At 32.2% G+C, this 22,181-nt stretch overlaps 1 protein-coding gene across 1 annotated transcript in view; it reads right to left on the bottom strand.

The window, feature by feature from the left end:
• Positions 1 to 22,181, bottom strand: part of LOC113366081 — a 206,567-nt gene that overhangs the window by 51,613 nt on the left and 132,773 nt on the right. The window contains exon 11 of the mRNA XM_026607635.1: positions 384 to 575. Coding sequence (XP_026463420.1) covers positions 384 to 575 — 192 coding nt within the window. The remainder of the gene's footprint in view (positions 1 to 383; positions 576 to 22,181) is intronic.

Raw genomic sequence — 22,181 nt, 5'->3', positions numbered from 1 at the left:
TTACAATTATACACAAAAGAATTCAAAAGAATCTGAAAGACTTGAAAACGTAATCAATAAGTCGAAAGACCAAAAAAGACTTGGATGGATTATACTATTTTTCTAAAGTGTATAAAACTTCCAGTTTGATTGTATTGACCAAATATAGACAAAACTAATGGGGTTTATTGTTTTATAATACCTCATTGTATATAGTATTCAAACAACACATCCTTATACACTTATAGTATTAATAATTGATTCTCTAGAAATTGTTTAGAATATACCTACTTAACTTAGCAAAAACAACGTTTGCCAGGTCAGCTAGTATATTATAAATTTTACCGCAAACCATTCTAGGGTTAATATCTATATCTATTTCTACGATTCGGCCAAAATCTTACCGTTGTGTGCCCGTAGCGCGTCGCTGTTCGCCTGCGCCGCAGACACGTTCTGGGCGGCGGATGTGGGAATGACGCCGCCGCCCGTGCGGATCGCTTCTTCGAGTTGCGCACGGCGTTTGGCTTCTTGGTCCAGACGCTCCTGCACGCGCAAGCGTAGGCGTCGCTCGCGTTTGAAACGGCGCTGGTAAACAGCTGAAATAAGGAATAAGACCCATTAAAATCGATAGGTAATAATTAGAATGAATTGTGATGAGATGGATTTTTTAAAACGTAAATTGTGCTTCGAGATACAGCTGATATAAATTTTAGTAGATAATTTTAGATCAATATGTTCAATACTGATACCATCATACACGGACATCCAATCACTGGATTGACATTCGCTCTGATATTTTAATATTACGAAAAATTTGCTGATGTGCCATTTGAAGAAGACTAAAGTAAAGTAATATTGAAGACCTTTAGCACTACCAAATCTTGCATATATGAACATTGGTGAATTCACTTATTAGAGTGATTATCCAACTATCGACAAAATATTTATCACAATAATTTATATGTGTGTGTATGTGTGTAAATAATGATATATAAGCCAAATAGCTCATAGAATTTACTGTATTCTAATTGTCATTACAAAAAATGAATGAATGAGAATATTTTTTCACTTTAAACATTTAAACTATTAGAACTTTAAACATAGTGACATATCTTGGTCTCATTTAGACAGCAGACTTACTTGGAAAAGCCATATAAAAACAAAAAAGCAGCAAATAATGATCAAAATGAAAGAATTTAATTGGCTACTGCGTAAAAGGTCTAAGCTTCTGTTGAAAATAAGTTGCTGCTATATAAATCAATCATTAAACCAATCTGGACCTATGGAATTGAGCTCTGGGGATGTCCTTACAAATCGAATATAGCTATAATCCAGAGAACTCAGTCAAAAATTTTACGTACAATACTTAATTCTCCGTGGTACGTTACAAATGAAACCATTCACAGCGATCTCAACATGAAAACGGTGCATAATTAACATTCAAATAAATTAAGGAAAATTAAACAAACACAACATTCAAATCACAAATCAACATCAACATAACACAATAGGATCAACGAACGAATTCAAATTGGCGTAATGGGTAAGAGATAAAACGTCAATGGCCTTTACATTTAGTCTTAGATTAGCTTCAATATATCATTATCTTTTAAATGGTTAAACTAAGAAGATCTCATTGGAGTTATTCTTATTGTTAGACATCGCTCTCAATTATTGTCAATTTAGCTTATAGGAATTTTATGTATTTCTGATTGCTGAATAAAACAGAGTTAAAAAAAACTTTAGACATTTAAGGCCATAATATGTTTGATTTTTAGTAAAAGAATTGCAGAGACAGAGTAATATTATTATTGAAAACATCTCAATGTCAGTGGCCAATAGGTACTCTTTGAAGTATCTTTCGGACTATTATGAAAATTTAATTATTATGAATGAATCCTTTTCCTTCAGAACGAAATATCCCCTAGCGAAAGATTTCCCGAATGAAGTGCATATCAAATATCGAGTTGGTATTCGAGTACCTATTCTATATCTCCTGAGTCACCACTCTTCATTCTTCATTTGTCAATAATTTCAAGTCTGTTAGAGTTTCGGATCAATTTCATGTTCTCTACTTCATTTGCCATGTACTATTGTCTTGCCAAACAATAGAAAAATTGTCTGGTCTTTTACCATGCGAAAGAAATATTTATAAAACGTGTGGTCTGTATGTTTGCCGATCGCAAAATAAGCGGATATTGCATGCAAATCAACGGTTAGATATTTGAACAAAATGGATAATAATGATACAAGATATTAAATGGAAAAAAATAGAATGGCTTCTTGTGGATTATAAGAATAATCACGTATTCGTACTTTCTACAAAAACAAATTTTATCACAAGATTTTATTAAGTCGCTGCACACTGTGTTTTTTGCTAAAAATTACATCTATCCTATTCGTTTAGCACAGCATATGAATTACAACGATCCATATTGTTCCGTAGACTCAAATTGGTTCAACGCACTACAAATTATATATTTCATCCTCTTCTGCGGTTTTATAAATATAAAAGTGGTGTCTTCAAACGTGTTTTATTGCCAAGTTCGTAATCGTTTTTCAAAATTTTATCCCGAGACGCGTTTGCCGAATTCGTGCAAAACCTTGCATTAAATGTCATGCAAAATATATTTTGCGGGCAATTGTAAGAAACTGCTTTAGAATTTTATACGTTTTCATGTTTATTAATAATTTAAGTCCGACAATACAAAATTGCAAGGGATGTCCTTAGGCACCTTTGATAATTTCATATACATTAATAAAACAGAGAATTGGATACAATGTTCAGCACGCGAAAGCCTGGTGATGATTTTGGGAAAAATGTCGTGTTTTGAAATGCTCTGAATAATAACTTATGTATCATGTAATTTATACATTTTTGGCCTTATGGATTAAATAATAGATTTTTTAATAAAACTTTTACTGGTTATAGCAACAAAGTATTCCAATTACATTTTCAAGATTGAGATAATTTTATGGTTATCTGCTAAATTAGTCAGTGGCTGAGATATTGCTGAGTAATATCAAAACATGTCTGATACGTGCTTTATACGTTTCAGCAAGCTAATTATAATATTTGTTACAAAGATTCAGTCCCCGAAGCTATACAGAATCTGCGCTTAACTGCAATTACGAATTCCAATAAGTTTTACCAACTTGGGAACATACACTTGTGGCTGTGTTTTTGCGGCGACAGGCAGTTTATATATTTAAAAAAAAATTATTCTTTTGTAATTTTGATATTTGAAAAAAAAAATTAAATTAACCAATCGTACGTTGACCGAAGATCGAACAATTGTCTTCACTAAATAAATGAAGAGTATTACTAAATTTTACTTTAGTTGTCAATTCAGGATACGTTACTTGTTCATGTACTTATACAAGATAGGAGGATTTATATTTTATTTACAAGCAAAAATAAGTATTCAAGGAAAGTGAATAATTCAAATTGACATACAGTTTTTGAATAGCATTATTTATGACTTTTAGCAACAGTATTGTCTTAAAAGAAAACATTTTTCTGAATTTATACATTATAATAAAATTCATATACCTATCATTATTAGTCTTTTTACGAAATGTATATGACACCTAATTTCTGACAAAATGCTTCTTTGATAATCAAACCAAAATTTACTACTGATAAGTGTAACAGAAAAAAGAAAGGGAATTCATTGACTTTGTGGTGCTCAAAACAACATGGATCTGCCTTCAGACAGAATACTATTTATTATTACTAGAAGGTCTGCTAACACCAACAAAGTATTGAATCACATTTTTAGTTGGCTCGCCGTAGGTAAGCGGTTAAGAGCGACGGGACTTGAGAGGTCCGGGTTCGATACCCACTTTGAGCAGCCTGTTGTCAGGCAGCAGTGACAACGATTTTCACTTGGAAATATAGATAGCAATTTCAAGTGAAAATAGACCTTGCCCAGCATTGCTGCACCAATAAAAAGTCAGCCCTATTAGATTAATCTAATAACAAAATCATCAAATATGTAACCATCTAAAATGGTAACCATCTAAAAAATAGGAAGTAAGGAGAAGTTTCAACCCAACAGCTCACAGGACGTAAGGTTCTGATTGCTGTTAAAAAAAAAAAAAAAATAGTTTGGCAGTGATATTATATTTATTTTCAGTAGCAAGATCAAATTTATTTGAATATATTGAGAATTTTCCAGAAATTATTAAATTTGAAGAAGTTTTACGAAATCTGAAGAAGTATCAGTGAACCCACGTATCTAAAATTTTGAAATATTTCTGTTCTATTACAATTTAAGTTATTCTTAAGTCCTTTACCATCGTGTAGTCGTACATTGTCTGAAGATCAAAAAGGTGCCCTTTCCTTCACTCGTCATACGTATAGGTTTCTCGATGACCAATGGCAGCTCGTATTATTATTCGTGCAATGGGTCTGCATTCTGAATTATGCAAAAATAATGCACGGTTGTACCGTCGGGAGTACAGTCTAATGCATCCATATAGCAAAACTACTAACAAAACAAACACGGCATGCACTCGGCCGCGTGTAACAAAGGCATCGAGTCGAAGAGAGAAGGAAACATCGCGGACGGTTATTATTTTTTTCTCGTGTTCATTGTTTTTAGTTCATTTTTTACCATCGCCTTGTGTCGTGCGATGTTTGTTTTGCCCTCTCGCTCGAAGTCGCCTGTCAAGATGGCGCATTTTGCCGGAATGGTTGTCGAGACAGAACTTGTCGACTTTTTGATGATGTTAGATAATTCCCTGGCACTGGTCTGTCTCGTATCGACGCTTTGAGGACGATGATATCGCCGAGATATCGGGACGGGCCGCGCTCATTCGACGGGAGCTACCGTCATGCATCTGTTCGCCGATGCAAATGTCGGCTGCGATTTGCGATGTCGATTTCTTAGACCTTGTTGATCTCTAGATCGCGATTCGATAATACGGTTATTATTTCTAGCTGCTTAGCGGGATAATAGATGCATAAAACGGTTTCAAAAACATGCTGGAATATTGCGTTTTTAGAGCGAACGTGAGAGTATACCTTTGATACAGCAAAATTATTAATATTCAATTATATAATGAATTCATGAATTTATGAGGTAAAATAAAATCCAATGAACTTCAGCTGATCAGAGTTAAAAGTGCTTCAGGTTTTATGTTACATGTTTAAAAATTTATATATTAATCCTTTAGCTATGAATTTCGTCCATGGACATAATCCACCAAAAGTGCTGAGTATACGGATGTCATTCGGGGACGACATGTTTTGTTTGCTTTTCCTACAAGATTCTAAAAGTTAAACTATTAAGAATTCTAGTTGTTTATTGTAATTTCTAGTACATTAGAAGCATAATTTTTAATTTCTTAACACAGTTTCGTTGACAATCATAAAAATATATAATTAGAAAATTACCGTACGGTTACCTTCTAATACACCAGTATGAAAATAAAAACAAAATTTCAGATAATAACAATTAATGGATTCTCTTCTAATTACATCTTTAATAAAATTAAGCAGCGCTCAATATAAAGTTCACAGTAAGTCTTATAATTCCGATTGCTGGGAAATAATAACAACAACAAAAAAACTATATAAAATTTAGAAATATGTTGAGGTACTTCTGTACTTTATATTTTTTCATCCCAACATATATAAACGTTGGATCTGCGTATTGGGAATTGATGTTTACGCAAAAATGTCAAAACATCGGGGTGTTGAAACTTATACTTAGGGGTTGGCATTGCGTAAGTGCCTATGGGGATGAATATTTGACTGATGTTTTCAGAGGTGCGATTTTAAGATTTATGTTAGCGAATATTTTATGAAGAGCGACAATATTTCATGGAGAGCAATATAAAAAAATGACTGCATTTTTGATACAGTCAAATATACACCATGTAATATACGCAAGAGGATGTATAATGTTAATTTAGTTGATTCAAAAGCATGTAATCCCATTAATATTTAGTAATCCCAAGGACTGTGCAAGTTTGATGTCAAGAATGTGACTAATTTAAATTTCATAGCCCTATTGTCTACATTTTGTCGCATTTACAGAATTTTGTTTTTTGTGTGAGTGTATATCAACCAAGTAGAAATCAATACAATGTCGAATAAATTTAATCATTCATTACGATCTTAGATGATATTTCTATCTTTTTATCCTTATATGTCACACTGAGTGACTTCTGCATTTATCCCGCAGTCAGAAATCGCCCCCTGGGCTTCGTACTCTAAATCGGGTAATCGAACCACGCACTTTTGGAACCTTTCAGGGAATCTATGTGTTTTTTATATGTATTCTCGATGCGATATCAATGTTCCCGGTGATGATTTTTCATGAGTAGAAGGGAAAAATATGTTTTTGGCCTTATGCGGGGTGGCTGAGGGGAGTGCCATTTATTTTTATGTACCGCAGCTCGGGGATTTGAAAATGTTGTCAATGTTAAGATATATATGTATTGACGCTCAAAAATATTAGTAAAATATTTTGAGGAAATGGAGAAGAGATATACAGGTGTTTGGGGTAGAGGAAAACTTGTCTTAGTATTATTCATAAAATTTTTCTTTAAATTCTTATGTGCGAAAAAGCTTGGCAAAAATAGTTTCTTGAAATATAATTCTAGCTCTGATAGCGGTTACAAAATATGCACAAATAAAATTTAATTTTCAATATCTAATTACTATTAAGTCAGCACCAAGCATAAATTAAATTACATCCAAGTTCGCTTTGCTCTAAGGCTTTAAGTCTGTTATTGATACATGACTCCAAGAAAATCACAAGAACAAAATATTGATAAGCAAAAAGAAGTTTTCCAGAAAACAATAATTATGATCCTATAGATAAACATAATGCATTTGCTTTTGCCATAAACACAAATATTATATCAACATGACAGCTACATATAATGCGAGCATCCATACAAATAATATGTAATTTTACACATGGGCGAGTTACTACAAAGAATCGGAGAACAATATGATGACCTTTTTATGTTCTTGAATGATAATTTTAAATTAGTATCGCTTGGTACATAATAAGGAATATTATATCAAGAATAACATTGATTTCAGATTTTGTTGTTTTGTGAAAAAATACTTGGATGAAATACATTAAAATTGCACTAATCGAAATATCTTAGTATACCTTCACATTTATTCTTAATTGAAAATAATTATACTATTGCAAGAGTATATTAGAAAAATTATGAATCTCAAAAAATTCCATACCACCCATAATTTCAAAAACACATAAACGTTCAGAAAATATTTCTTTTAATAAATCATCAAATCATAACCCAACACTTCCACCCCCTGCATTTTCTCGCAATGAAACTACCGAGTATGCAATAATGTATAAGTATCACCGAATTCAATCAGCGTTTGGGTGAAAAAAAGGCAGTAAGCATGCTAAAAATACATATCTGTTAGTTTTCGCACAATAAAATCTAATACCGCCCCATATATTGGGGTGTTTCCCGGATTTATTGTAAGAAAATTTAGGGAGCGTGTCTTTTAGCTTGTTGCAATAGAGGGAAGATCTCGCCTTCAAATCATCGTATTTATGACAACGTTGCCGGAACTAGATAAAAATAAGTTGGGCTGGTGACATGTGCAATGTTTCTGGATTTTAGAATGAAGAATGCAAGATTAATGGTGTGTTAAATTAGTTTAAGATATGGTCTTTATGTAAAACGTTTGCTGATCGGATTTTTGTATTGCTTAGAGTGACAAAACTCACTCCTGGTACTCTGGAAACAACTCCTGGTAATAAAGACAGAACCTGGTGATGAAAGGCACCAAATACGTACGCATTTATAACAAAAGCCAAATTATATGAGTGCATATTATTAAATCAAAATTCTGAAAGGTACTAGGCAGTAACACAATCATTGAGTGGATATGATTTTGGTCTAATTGAGAATGAGCAAAAATGAGAAACACAATTACTGATGTATCTAATCTATTTATCAGGTATCAATTTTCTTAACTACTTCTGCTCTAAAATATAATTCTCACCCATCCAAAGGTGGTTTTTAGTAACATATCCTGTGCTTATTTTACGCTTTATATTCGACTGACTACTTTTTGCGGTCATTCAAATTCAATTTGCTCTGTTTTATGCAGGGGACAAAGACACTATACTCGAAATGCACCATACCGGGGTCTTTATGTTTTAACAAAGAAGGGTTAGATCAGGGATTGACAACAATTTATAGAAGAAATGAATTTTCTTAAAATTTGAACTGAACAGAAGATGCCCAAACATTGTGTAATTAAACTGCTTAAATTTTCAGAGCTAAAATTAATGACTCAAAATAACAATGAAGCGACGAATAATATTTATTATATGAGTAGTAATTTATTAAAAATTAAATGATTAAAGTGACATTAAATAAAGCTACACGTTAATCTATTTGGAATAAATTGTTAGTTGATACATTTGCTTAGCAAAATATCAAGCCATTTCGAATCTAAAATTTCAATCCAATAAAGTACAGAATCATAAGAGTCTTGCCGATTTAGCAAAAAATGTTTACTATCCATATTTACAGATACAGAAACAGAAAACAATCCATGGATGAATTCGTGTAAAATGAATAATATCCACTTTCAATTAAAATTATTTTTAAATTTGATAAATATCTGTTTCATGTCAATTTTTGCCTATGAAGGATTTTGTATGTTATTAAAAATTACTGATTCACCTTGAAAATCACTGGATCTAGTAACCCTATGTCTACTAACCATTAAATAATCAATTTTCACAGTCTTAGGACATTTTTAAATTTCGGACCAATATTTTTAGATTTCCAACCCCTGTCTTGGTTCTTTTATATGCAAGACCAAGTGCACGCGACACTCCAACTCGACACACGTATGTAGGTGGCGAGAATTCAGTATTGAAAGTAAACACTACATATTTGCGTTTGCCGCGCGGTTTTGATATGGAAAATACACAAAAGTCAATAAGTCTGCTCCGTGTTTTTGTGCGATAAGAGGTGTGGGGAAAGGTTATTTATTGATTTATTTATTCCATGTAATAAATAAAAATAAGCATTTGAAAATCGAGCAAACTTACTATAATAACTGGATGTAATCTTACCTTGAGGACTATTGGAGTTAATTAAAATGCCATTAAAATCCTCATAAATACATCTAATTCCTCATAAGGAAAAACTTGTCTTAAGCTTCTCCACTTCCTAAAATCTAAGTTCGAGTGAATATCTATATTATTTATAGTATCATTCCAATTTTGCCAATGTCATGCGATATGTTATTGAGAATATTTTGCATATGTCGACGCTCACCCTGCGCGTCTCTCCACCGTAAGACAATATCATACAAAAGGGTCATCGCCTTTGTCAAAGTGGATCGAATTCAAAAGACACATACGAGGTATTAGATTTCATCAATAACATATGTTTGTTGAAACTGTTCAAAATGCAAATCTGTACACATATAACATCATTTATAATTTGTCATACGTTGGAGGTTGGAGAAATCGTGCTCACAAAAATTTAATAGTTATAGTTAGGTGTTGTATTATATTCTACGGTGTAAGTAGTGAAGCTCATATCAAGTATCCCACATAACGAATCCTATACAAATAACAATATCACTTATCCGGCTCATCTCTATTTACAACTATAACGTACGATGTCCGTATTACGAGTAGTTGCCGTGCAATCTGTGTCCTCCTAATTAGCAATTCTGGATTCCGGGCCAGTCGGCACGTTCTGATCCTTAGTGCGCGTAGCACATCCACTTCTGTCGTTTTACTAATATCCCAACAACTATCTACGAGAAGGATACAAACGCCATATTGCAGGAATTAGTTTCCTGTATCGTCTCGCCTAATAAAACACATGCTCCACGAAACCAAACTACCCACAACTGGCGATACCTTGATCAGAAAATGTATATCTTGACCAACCACCGAAATAAATATTAATCTTCTTATTTTTGGAAACCTAAGATTTTTTACATAAATATTTTTTTTATTTCTGTTCTGGAAACAATAATTCTAAAATAGTTAAAATCCAAGTATTCTGTTTGCCGAAAAAATTATTAGTAGTTACTCGACTTAGAATCTAAATGTATGAGTACGCTTTTCATCCCAAAATGTGACTTTACAAATTATAGAGTGAACAAAAGCTGCAAAATATTGCCTATTTCCTCTTTGTTGGTGTCCATTTTCCAACGTTGGTTGTCCAAACAAAACCAAGACAACCGATTACAAAACTTTGCGCAAAAAAAGTTTTTTTAGTACAAAATCTGGTCTTCCTAACGCCACCTAACAGATTGGACTTATACAACGCAATATACAAACAATTAAAGCTATTTATCAGGAAAATAATGGATTACTTTGCTATAACTTAATTCAATAATAAAATAATTCAAATATATGGACAAAATTAGGTTGTACTGAACTGACCACTGATGAACTAGTATTCACTTATAAAATTCACCTTTCTTTTATAAATATAAAACAGTAATACTATCAGTAAACCATAACAGATTTTTCTTATATTTAATTAGAAGAATAAATTTTAAAAGGAATTTTAAAAAGGAATTTTCTAAATCTTACATACAAATATCTCTGGTAAAATAATTTTTTTCGATGAATTTTTACAAATGAACAGGTAAAATCAATATTTTGTGATTAATTTAAAATGTTGTGTGAGTTTCAATTCACAATCCCTTATTGTTAAGAAGTTTCGATCATAGAACTAGTTCTCGATTACCAATTCGAATTTCCTAAATGTTAATTTCGGTATTAGAAATGTTCAATCAAACTGGAAACTTTGGCAAACTGTCTTACGGATTCATAGAATGGACATAGAATATAACATGCAGGAGCTTACATAAAGGCAATTACTAAGCAAGTGTACGGCATTAGATATGACAAATTATATAGAGGGCTTCTAAGAGGGATAATATTGCAAGCTATAGCTGCATAGAATATAAGTACCTGCCGGAACGTATGGTAATGTGCCTATTTCACATAAAGTTACATGTGTTCTTGTGCGATATTCATTGGGGAAGAGGTATGAGGGACAAGGGTGAATTCACATTTAAAGCTTTTGGAAATCAGATTTTCTATAATGTTTAAAAAACACTCGTACAGAAGTGCCGCCATAGTGAAAGGACTATCAAGTATCTTAGATTATCAGTAGTTCCTTTAACTTCTTCAGTTATTTCTACCGAAATCAGAACTTTATTCCCGATTAAATCCTCCGTGTTTGAGAAAACATTAAAGGGTTAGACGTCACAACTCGTAAAAGGAGAAAACCCAACGGAAGATACGAGTATTTCAGTAGATTTGCATTTCATTACGAACATTAACAGAGGGATACGACTTGATAGAATTATTGTTCTCGAATTAGCATTGTTATTTCAACATCAAAATGTATAATAGATTATTTCGAACCTTAAACAAAAATAATAATGGCGGATTAATGGATCGCGAAATGTTGCAATAATCTGCAAAGTGGGTAAAAGAATTAAACCCTTTTGGATGTACATTTAAGCGTTGTAGTAACAGTGAATATAATAGAAATTATAATTTCCTTCCAAGGAAATGCATAGTTATATCCATATTAATTCACGCTGTTTTGGACATGTAACCTTTGAGGCGTCGGTCTTTTGTAATCGTAAGTTTCCTGGCACCTTCTACCTCTGCGGAGCCCTCAAAAGGGGTGTTTGTCTTTGTCGTATAATTACTCGCCCTTTGTTTTGTGGTGTGAGATATTTCTAACACTTTGATTCTCTTTGAGCGCCTTGGACGATGCCAATGTTTCTCTGAACCCAGATGACCGATGGAAGGCATGTGTGAACATCAATGTCCAGTGAAACTATCGTGTTACACAATGGCCATCGAAAACTATATGGTTGTTTTAATTCGGGTCGGATATGGATGGCCAAATAGGTATCGAATTGTTGGGTAAAGGATATTTCCTATGTATATAGAGTTTCGTTATAAATAATTACATGTAAGATTCGGAAAAGCTGTTTCTGATCTCAAAGGCAACATAGATTGTCCACAATTTGCTGTTTTTTTTTTCAGAAATGATATTCGATCAGAATTAATTTGTTATAGTATTATTTGTTGTGTTAGAATTTTTGAGCTGAAAGAAGTTGTAACCATTTTAATTATTTTTTATAAATTCTCTATACATTTTACAATACAACAATAATTTTCTTTCAAATTCATTGCTCAAAAATATAACTAGAAATGCAATTCAGTAACTTGTAATTTTATCATATTGTGAGAAAAAATATTTGTTCAGTGATAATTTTTTTTATTGGGTATTATTTTTTTTTTAAATTTGTGATCATGATCAGTTAGTTACAACGTTTTTCCAAAACTTTGATAAAAATTACAAATTTTTATCAACTACCTTGTATTGGTCTGTTCCTTTTTTTTAAAAATGCGTTTTGAGCTGTTGAAAGGGCAAAGAAAATTTGTCATTTATTCAGCTATTTTTGTAATAAATTTCTAAGTTTATATAACGAGGCATTAATCTGAAAGCCTTGTGTTTATAAAGTAAGTTGCACTCACACTGACCAGCACTCGCTAGAACGCGCTTTAAAACGTAATGCCAATCTAGTGTAAATATTAACAGGGCCGAACTATATAAAAGATACACGAATTGAAAATAAATAGATCATCTAAACACACTTTACAGAAAACTACCAAACAACATGACCAGGGCAATATTAAAAAAGGAATTCATGTTACATAAAAATTGTCAATTTTCAACATCTCTGACAATAGTCAGAAGGTCTGAATTTTAGAAGTATTTTTTTCTTACACTCTTTCTTATACTCTATATTAGTACAGGTGCAAAAATTACAATAAAAATACCTTTGAATTTTAAAATCAGTCGGAGGGACAAATGATTAGATACATCAACTACTACTTTATAAACACGGCTTTAACCACTGTAAAATTGGTAGTCTTTCTGCACTTTATACTTAAAATGGTAACTCCAAATTTTGCGAGGAATGAAAGTGCGATGCATGAAAAGCATTAAAATTAAAAAAATTCTCTATTTAAAAAAACTGCATTTTAAACAAGATACACCCTATAATAAAGATATATGATATATTTGATGTATCGATATTTGATGTAAGTACCCTTTACTTGACATCACTTACTTCTTTTTTAATCTCATATAATTATAATCATATTAAGAAGACATTCAATGATTTTAATAATCAGGGTGCTGCGAAAAAATAAACGATACCCAATTAGAAATGAAGCCAAAACGGGTACATTAAATACCTCAATTTCTGATGAAGTAGCTAAGCCTAGAAGCCCTGACATTGACTTGTAGTGAAAAGATAATATAACACAAAACACTTTGCAGCAAATAAGTTAAACTTAGGATCCTAAACAAAGTTATTAATAATATTAAAGTTATTATCAATTATTATTATGATATTACTCTTCCGTTACCAATTCCCACCTGGAGTTAGAAACAACAGCACGCGTGTGCGGATCGGCGCCGATATGACACAAAGGCAACATAAACACTTCACGTTCTCTTGGTCAGTTACACATCGCCCTACCCCTACCCTCAACCCTTCCTTAATGCCGAGGCCGAGGGTCGCGCTGCTACGGAGCTACGGGAAAGGGTGGACAATGGGTACCCACACTTTCGATGGGTTCGCAACACCTCCTTTGCAAACATCGGCACACGGCGGTACGGTGTTAGGACAACGCTTCGTAATCAATGGTCCTTTAATTAAAGTCCGAGGAGGAAGATATTCTGATTTGCATAAGGAATATACGATATATGTACAAAGATACAAATTATATATCCGTAATGCGGATATTAGCATGGATTCTTGCTTGAAAATTCACTTATTGGAGAAAAACTCCAGAAAAAACTACCAAAAGAAATAAACTAACATTAAAGAAACTATACCACATTTTTTGAGACAATGTCATAAATTGTTCGTAATTAATCGTCCTTTAATTAAAGTCCGAGGAAAAGGATATTCTGATTTGCATAAGGAATATTCGATATATATACAAAGATACAATTTCTATATCCGTATTGCGGCAACTGGTATGGATTCTTGCCTGATATTTCACTTATTGGAGAAAACCTCAGAAAAAACTACCAAAACAAACATTGAAAAAACTATTACACTTTTTAGGTACAATACTTTTACATATATTGTGCTTCTTTATTGTTAGTTTCATTTCTGCTATAAATTGTTATAGATTCTAGATTCTAATAATTATATTAATCAGTAGTTGGGTATAAATGCAGCGTAATTTTTATCATCAGTTGTGTGAAATGCATATATCAAGAATAAATACAACAAACTCTACAGAGATTCCAGAACAAAATTTTGAAACAGATCCTAAATGACCCAAACCTTGTCCAAACTAGCTAAAACAGCGCGACCTGAATATTCTAACCATTTCTGCTCCAGATACAAGATTTGGCTAAATCTACATTCAAATAACCTGCGATTGACCTGCTCAAGCTTTAACCACCTAAGTGACTGAAAAAAATAAGTTGTAAAAAAATTTAAATTTTATTTATGCATTTAAAAATTCAATGCAATATTAGCAGGAGGTGCAGCTTAGTTTTCATCATCAGTTTGGTGAAATATCTATATCAAGAATAAATATAACAAAATCGACAGAGGTTCAAGAACTGTAGAAGAAAATTTTGAAATAGATCCTAAACGCCTCAAACTATGTACCAAACTGGATAATATACAATATAATATAATATATGAAAACATTATTAATCCACGGTATGTGTACATTGACAAAATATGTATTATTTAACATCACAGATGATATAACACACAAATAAACATGATAAATTAACAAACTATGTATTTAGTGTTCGGAGTTTAAGATAGAAATGTCACATTTTTTTTGAAGCAATTTGAACATGTGTTCAAAATTTACGGGAAATTTAAAAAGCGATTGGATCTTGTCATTTTTTTAAGAAATTTTGATACGCTATTTAGGAACCACGTGTTTGTTTCGTTCAGGACCGTATTATGGTGCGTTTGTTTATGACCCTGGCAAAAACAAGCCCTCAACAAATGTGCTTTTATATGCGTTCTCTTCAAAATGCGAAACTTAATACATCGAGACCTGAATTTTTTAACGATTGAAGAAGAGATTAACCATTTCTGCTCCAGATATAAGACTCGGCTGAATCAACATTCAAATCAACTGGCAATTGACCTGATCAAACTTTTAGCACCTAAGCGACTAAAAAATAAGTTGTAGTAAATTAAAAAAATTTTATGCAATATTAACAGAAGATGCTATCAGAGGATAGTTACCCTTCACACGCAATATTTTGAAATTGTCTACAATTGTAGCTAAATGTTGTTATTGTATAGATTACTAAATGAACTTATTGTATATATTGAAAAATGCATTTAATGCAAAATTAATATATAGTACAATAAATACTTCGCACAAACGTTTTTTTACCATGTGATTTTTATCATTGACGTCCGTTGTTCTAAACTGAAATGTCAGCTTTGAATTAATTCAACAGATCTACATTCAATATCAAAGGGTCTTTCGTTTGCGATTATAAACAGTCGTTCTAAATGCAAGCGACAAGCAAAGTTACCCTTTACCCTTTTACATTCGGTACTTTCATTTCGTCCCTAGAAATGATTTTAAATAACCCGCGCGCACTCCTCCAATCAAAGTTCGCACAGTGGTCATTGCTGCTGACATCAAAGGTGGAAACACCGAATTCGTATTAAAATGTAAATCAGGCAGCACCATTGATCCATATATAGGAAAGTTCAAATTATATATATATATATATATATATATATATATATATATATTTATCTGGGTTAGAGTATACGACATCATGCCATAAAATTTAAGATACAACGGTTGGCTAAGTATTTTCTCATAAATTTCACTTAAAATTCAAATACTACCTTAATGAGAACATTATTATCATGATAATTTAATTACTGCTAATAACTACGTTTGGGTACAAGCTAGGTGTTTAATAACACTCTTTTGCAAATGTGCTGCCTGCCTAATCATTACAAATTTCTTCTTGGTGTGATAAAAATAGATAAAAGCACACATTAATTTATAACAATATTCAAATAAGAAATGAACATACAATTTGCAAAAACCAGTTCTGCATAAACCAGTATTAGACATATTAATTATTAACTTCGACATATCCCATGATACAAATAATCTTAATTATCGACAATTCGTTTAGTTTTTAACATCAATCATGTCCGGGCGGACAGAATAAAAGAATAGAATAAAACACGGGATACAGACAATTACTCGTAAATTAATTCATTCTTTGATTAATTGGACAATCGTTAAGTTTTTTCACGATTTTGAAAATGTCGATTATAAGTGGACATATCTGGTCTTAATTGCTTCCAAGTTGCCGTTTATTGTCAACGCGGTAAAAAAAAAGTTAATGTTAATCGGTTATTGCGTTTATATACGAGATAAGACTTAGTAGCCATATTTAATTAATATTGTAGAATTATAATTATGATTTTTATAATTTATTTAAACATCCTCGGTAGACTTGTGTGAGCTCGGATACATAGCGCAATTTGCTCGCAAGTGATATTTTCATATAATGTAATGTCAGAGTAATTTAATGACGTAGAAGAGAGGTATGACTTAAACTTACACCATGATAGTGCTGGAGATGTATAGTCAAATTATTAATGAGTTAAATACTGTTTTTTAAAATGAGTTGAAAAATATTTTTGTATGTGAGTTATTATTTACCAATTTAGAGCCCATATTGGTTTTGAATGTGGGTGAAATATTGCTAACAATATTGGGCCCGTATTGGTAAATGTTAGAAAAACTAATGTTTATGCTCTAAACTAACAATTTTTGAATCAAGCTATTTTTTCAAAACAATCTTCCGTAAGTTATATTTAAATTTTAAATAATTTATGATCCAGAAAACGGAAACCTATATTTTTGAAAATAAATTAAAATGGAAACCATATATCTTATTAGACAATGCTGCACTCGCATTTCTAAATATATATGTATATATATATATATATATATAATTCATGCTGCAACAATAATTGCAAAATTTATGCTGATTCCGCGTCTTAGTCCATAACCCCGGCAATGGGGAGAATTCGGGGGCGCTTTCTAACAAGATTTACACTAATGCCTTAAAAGGGGGTCCGCAAATGTACTTCAAAATCGTTCGGCATGAACGAAGCATCTTAATGAGAATAATTATTACTGGTTAATGGAAATGTATTTATAAATCGTGATATTATTTGAAATGAAACAATATTAGGAATATTACCATAAAATATAAGTGAAGTTGGGGAAATATTTCAAGGATTTTCAAAAAATTTAAAATGAGAGAAGGATGCTGATGATAACAAACAAGGAGTAGTAGTAGTAGCTTCACATATAATTTTTAAAGAGTCTAAACTGACCAAAACTTCTGCGGTGTTATTATGTTTATTATAATTAACGAGTCTCCAATTATAAGTAAATTTTCTTGCCAATGATCTATAAACTCAATAATTTGTACTATTTGTTTATTATCAAATTGAATAACTATTTTACAACAGTTCCAAAATTTTAATTATTATTCCAGCTTCGAAAATTTTCTCGTTTACAAACAAAGTAATTATAAATCGCCCTGGTTTTGAGCAGATCAGTTAAAACGTTTCAGCTGGCAATCACATTCAGTACATGTCGCGGTGGACGCATTGGTCAGACCTTTGTTGGACTCAATTCAGAACTAAAATCATTATTTAATACAATCAAAGTCAATGGACACGCAGTTTGTACAGTAAATGGCGTTTGCAAAATTACAAATCAAGTGTCAACGACAAACATTTCAATACACGGTATGCTTATTCATGTAAAATTGGAAAAAGATCTTAAAAATCCGACGCCAACGGTATGGAGAATAATATATATGATTAAATGACATTGGCAAGGAAATTTTGACGAGCTATCGATATAAAAATAATTTGAAATGGAATATCACATACAGGTGTAATACACTGATTATACCAAGTACTAGAGCCATCAGAGTAAATGTTACAAAATTAAAAAATGCTGATGATAAGTTTTCATATGAATTTTCTCCAAAACGCATTTCTACATACAATAGAAAAATATTTATGTAGTTTTGTGTTTTACCTAAGTATTTGTTGCAGATTTTTAAACTAGATCAATATTTTATGCAGAGAATGGTATTCAGTTGAAACGTTTAGAAAGTTATGAAATAAAATTGCGAAAATCCGGAAGTTTTTATCGTAGTACTTCCATGTTACATAATTTACTTATTAGCCAATTTTATTAACAAGATTAATCAAATCTAAAAGGACACGAAAAACGTGAAGATAAAATTAATACGATCATTTAATAATTATGTAACTATGTTATTTTATAATAAATCCTGTGTCCATTAATATTTGTTCAAGTAAATAGCATATGAATATATCCATAAATTGCATTCAGAATTGTTCTGCTGGGTTTTGATTGAATTTCTCTCAGTGAGTAAAGCCTTTGAGATAGGACAACAGTCGATATCTCATGGACTTCATAGCTTCAAAGGCAAATCAAGTCACATGCTTTTAACAAATACACACATGACGAATTATATATGTGCTGAAAACACATGTGCTCTGTCGCAATTCCTTTTATCGTTTTACATTTCGACGGTAATTGCAACAATGAAATTATCCGGAATAAATGAGCAATGCGAGGCGTAGAAGGAGCAAAAAATAAGTGATGCATTTTTGTTTTTTCTGAACGTTTTAAAAAAAATTGTTGGTTTGGAGTTCATTTTAAAAATTCACATGTGACTGTACCGCTCTTGGTAAAAAATGTACCTATGAAAAACAGACCAACTGAAATTTTTGCTACTTCCATAGAATTGATTGTTGTTATTATTCCTTACATTTTACCAAATATCATTGCTGAGAACACATATTCGTCAAATATTGTACTTTTCTACCCCTATTGGCAAAATGAACTAGGGATGATTTATGACTTCAGACAGCAAAATCAGTAGAGTAGCCGGAGACGCCGCCAGAAAATGCGTCACGTTGAAATGTCATCGGCAATTTGTGCGCAAATACGAAAGATCTACTTCCATGTATGTATGGATGATTAATTGTACAAAACAGGGATGTCTGTTTTGACATATCAACTCGTGTTGATAAGTGACAGTCGTATTTAATAATATAGACTGGTGTTTTTGGAATTTTGGACGATTGGAATATAGAAGGAACCTGCAACCAACCAAGGTAATTGAATTTGGTTAAAACTGCTCAAAGGGTAAAAAAGGCTAAGATATTTTTTGATGCTAACAATTGAAGTCGTCTTACTATGACCTATATATTACTACCTTGCACATTCACATTTAAGAACTTTTCAAGAACAAATTCCGTACAAAATCATTTATGCGTATGAATAGTATGTTATCTCATGATATTAAACAATTATGACATTTAATTACTATCTTAATCCCACGTCACAACAATTATCTCAATAATCGGATCACATACACAGCGAGCGCTATGATCTTCTACCTTCCGCGGCCAAGAATTCTCTTCATTCCGTTCTAGGAATGCAATTTGCAACCACAAATCTATAACGTCGTCTAATATTACTGAACTCGTCTCCAGCACATTGATGTGAGCACAAATAACATACTCAAGACTGACAAATATTCTTGAAACTACGGCATCCAGTCGAAGTGCTGTCGAGAAAACAATTTGCAATGCGAAAACAATTTCAACATGGTAATAAAAATTTTGTGTGGGTAACGGAAACTAGGAAAAGACATATTGAAAGATTTATTTAGAAATTAAAGCTAGTCAAATTTTAAAATTAAACTGGTAGACAGAATAGGGGATTAGTAGTTAGAGCTATGAGCTTCTCATCATATTAGAATTCAGGTTCGATAACTACCTCGGACTGCTGGAGGTCAAGTAGTAGTGTCATCAGTCTTCACTTGAAAATATAGATAGCAATATTTTCACAAGTGAAAATATTCCTTTTCCAATAGCTGCATTCAATGAAAAGTCATCAGTATTGAAGTTATTCTAATAACAAAATTTATCAAAAAGAGAGAGACAGGATAAGGATTGAGTTGCCATCTATAAGAAGTCCTCACAAAAAAACTTGTAGTACTAATTGATTGTTAATAATATACGTAAAAAAATAATAGTTACGAGAATATCACCCTAAGGCATGAGCCTAATGTATAAAGTGGACTGGATTGGGCATGAATAGAACCTACTCTTTTTTTAGATCTTCTTATATATCAATTGGACATCTTGGGTTCAGTACAATCATCCACGTTATCCTTAACACATTACATCCACCGTCCACCGTTTCCACCCTTTCCAACTCCTCAACCCCGACCTCTTTCGCCACCAACCCTTTCGTTGATATTCTGTTACGTGAAGACACGGATATATGCCTTCCATTCTTCATCCCTCCTCGATCCGGCATTGTCGGATGCATGTTCACGTGCGGAGTTATGCGTGTAGTGCATGTCAATCAGTCGCCAGAGAAATGTTAATCAATATTATCGATCATAATGTACAATCAAGTTCTATTTGACAGCAAACGTGTTAAGTTGATATGGTTAAAAATCATGAATTACTAAATTCAGGAACGCGTAAAATTAGTCTAGGAAAAACAAGGCATTTGACGTTATTTTGTAGATGGTTGGTGGTAAATCTAGCGTCGTGGTGAAGAATTTGCAGAAATTGGTTTCAGGTTATGGTTTTGAAAATTTGGATTTAGATATTCAATCTGATTAATAAAATCATGATCTATAGAGCAATAGTAATAATGAAATATTATTAGTAATATAAAACATTCAACTGACGATCCAGATACTTTATCAAAAATTTGCCAAAAGCTCATTGAATACTACGTGTGAGAAGTTAGGGTTATTACCTATCCAATTTTTTATTAAAAAGTGACAATATACCAAATTTGTCATTAAAATTTCACAATTTACCTAATGCATATAAATATTGTACCTTGTCAAATTTTGCAGATGTTCTTTATGTCCACAGTTTAGAAACTATTGAGATCCCACGCGCATCGTCTTAATCTCCGATATCAGAACTAATAAGATTTGCATACCCAGACAATGAGATTTCCAGGCATATCACAAACAATCCTATCAATATTATCCCCCTGAGTCTATAATATCATCTATCTCTATATATAAACAGTAAATTTTCCTCGTTCACTGACTGATTCGACCTACATAAAATACCTTTTTCCTTTTCATGTAAATGAGGCATAGATTTTTCTCCATCTCGGCGAAAATTGCGTTCATTAAGGGATGAATATTCTTTAGAATACCTTTTTATTGAAGCGTGGTTGCTAAAAGCAGAATCTAGGAATATTGTATACATATTTATTGGAAATATTAAATGGATAATGAAATACAATATTCCAAATGTTTTGAAATGAAATTAAGCCAAAGTTATATATTATTTATAATGAACCATATTTCTTAACCATTCTTAATATCGACTTGATACTAGTCGATATTACAAATGGTATACCAAACAGTTGTCTCATCTATTTGTAATGAATTTTTGTAAAAATTTCTGTGAAAGGGCAAACATTTACTGAAGCAGCAACACCAGATCAGGTATTTTCAATTGTAAGCATTTTGCTATCTATATTTCCAAGTAAAAATCGTTGTCACTACTGTTTTATAACATGCTGATTTAAGAACCCTGATCTAGTCATTCTAGCCACTTACCTACGATTCAGAATGACTTGAAACATTGAGAGAACATAATATGCAAATTATAAGTTGGGCAAATTGGATTTTCTGGCGAAAACACAAGCTTGTTCTTTGAAAAGATAATGAGGCAATACTTGATCATTTTGGATTTTTGTACAAATTATTGAACAAAAAACTTAATGACCGTATCAATATATTAACCATGTGCATGCAAAGCAAAAGAAAGACAGCAGCAAGGGTGTCAAGTTACCCGCGAAAGTAACTTCATCTTTTGAAATAATTTATTAATTCTTTTTTATTTCACCCACGAAATGCGTTCTTCCGTTAAGATGGCTTCCGGTGAACTCTGTTTACGTTTGTCCATTCGACTGTTAAAATCTTCAACGAAAGGAAAAAATTAGCCCCACGGCGTGAAAACAAAGAGAGAAAAAAAG

The sequence above is a fragment of the Ctenocephalides felis genome, unplaced genomic scaffold, assembly GCF_003426905.1.
Source record: "Ctenocephalides felis isolate EL2017-DRISC unplaced genomic scaffold, ASM342690v1 CF-g0.4_SCAFFOLD_01170, whole genome shotgun sequence".
NCBI lineage: Eukaryota > Metazoa > Arthropoda > Insecta > Siphonaptera > Pulicidae > Ctenocephalides > Ctenocephalides felis.
The sequence above is the reverse complement of the archived record's forward strand: the minus strand, read 5'-3'. Positions and strand labels throughout refer to the sequence as shown.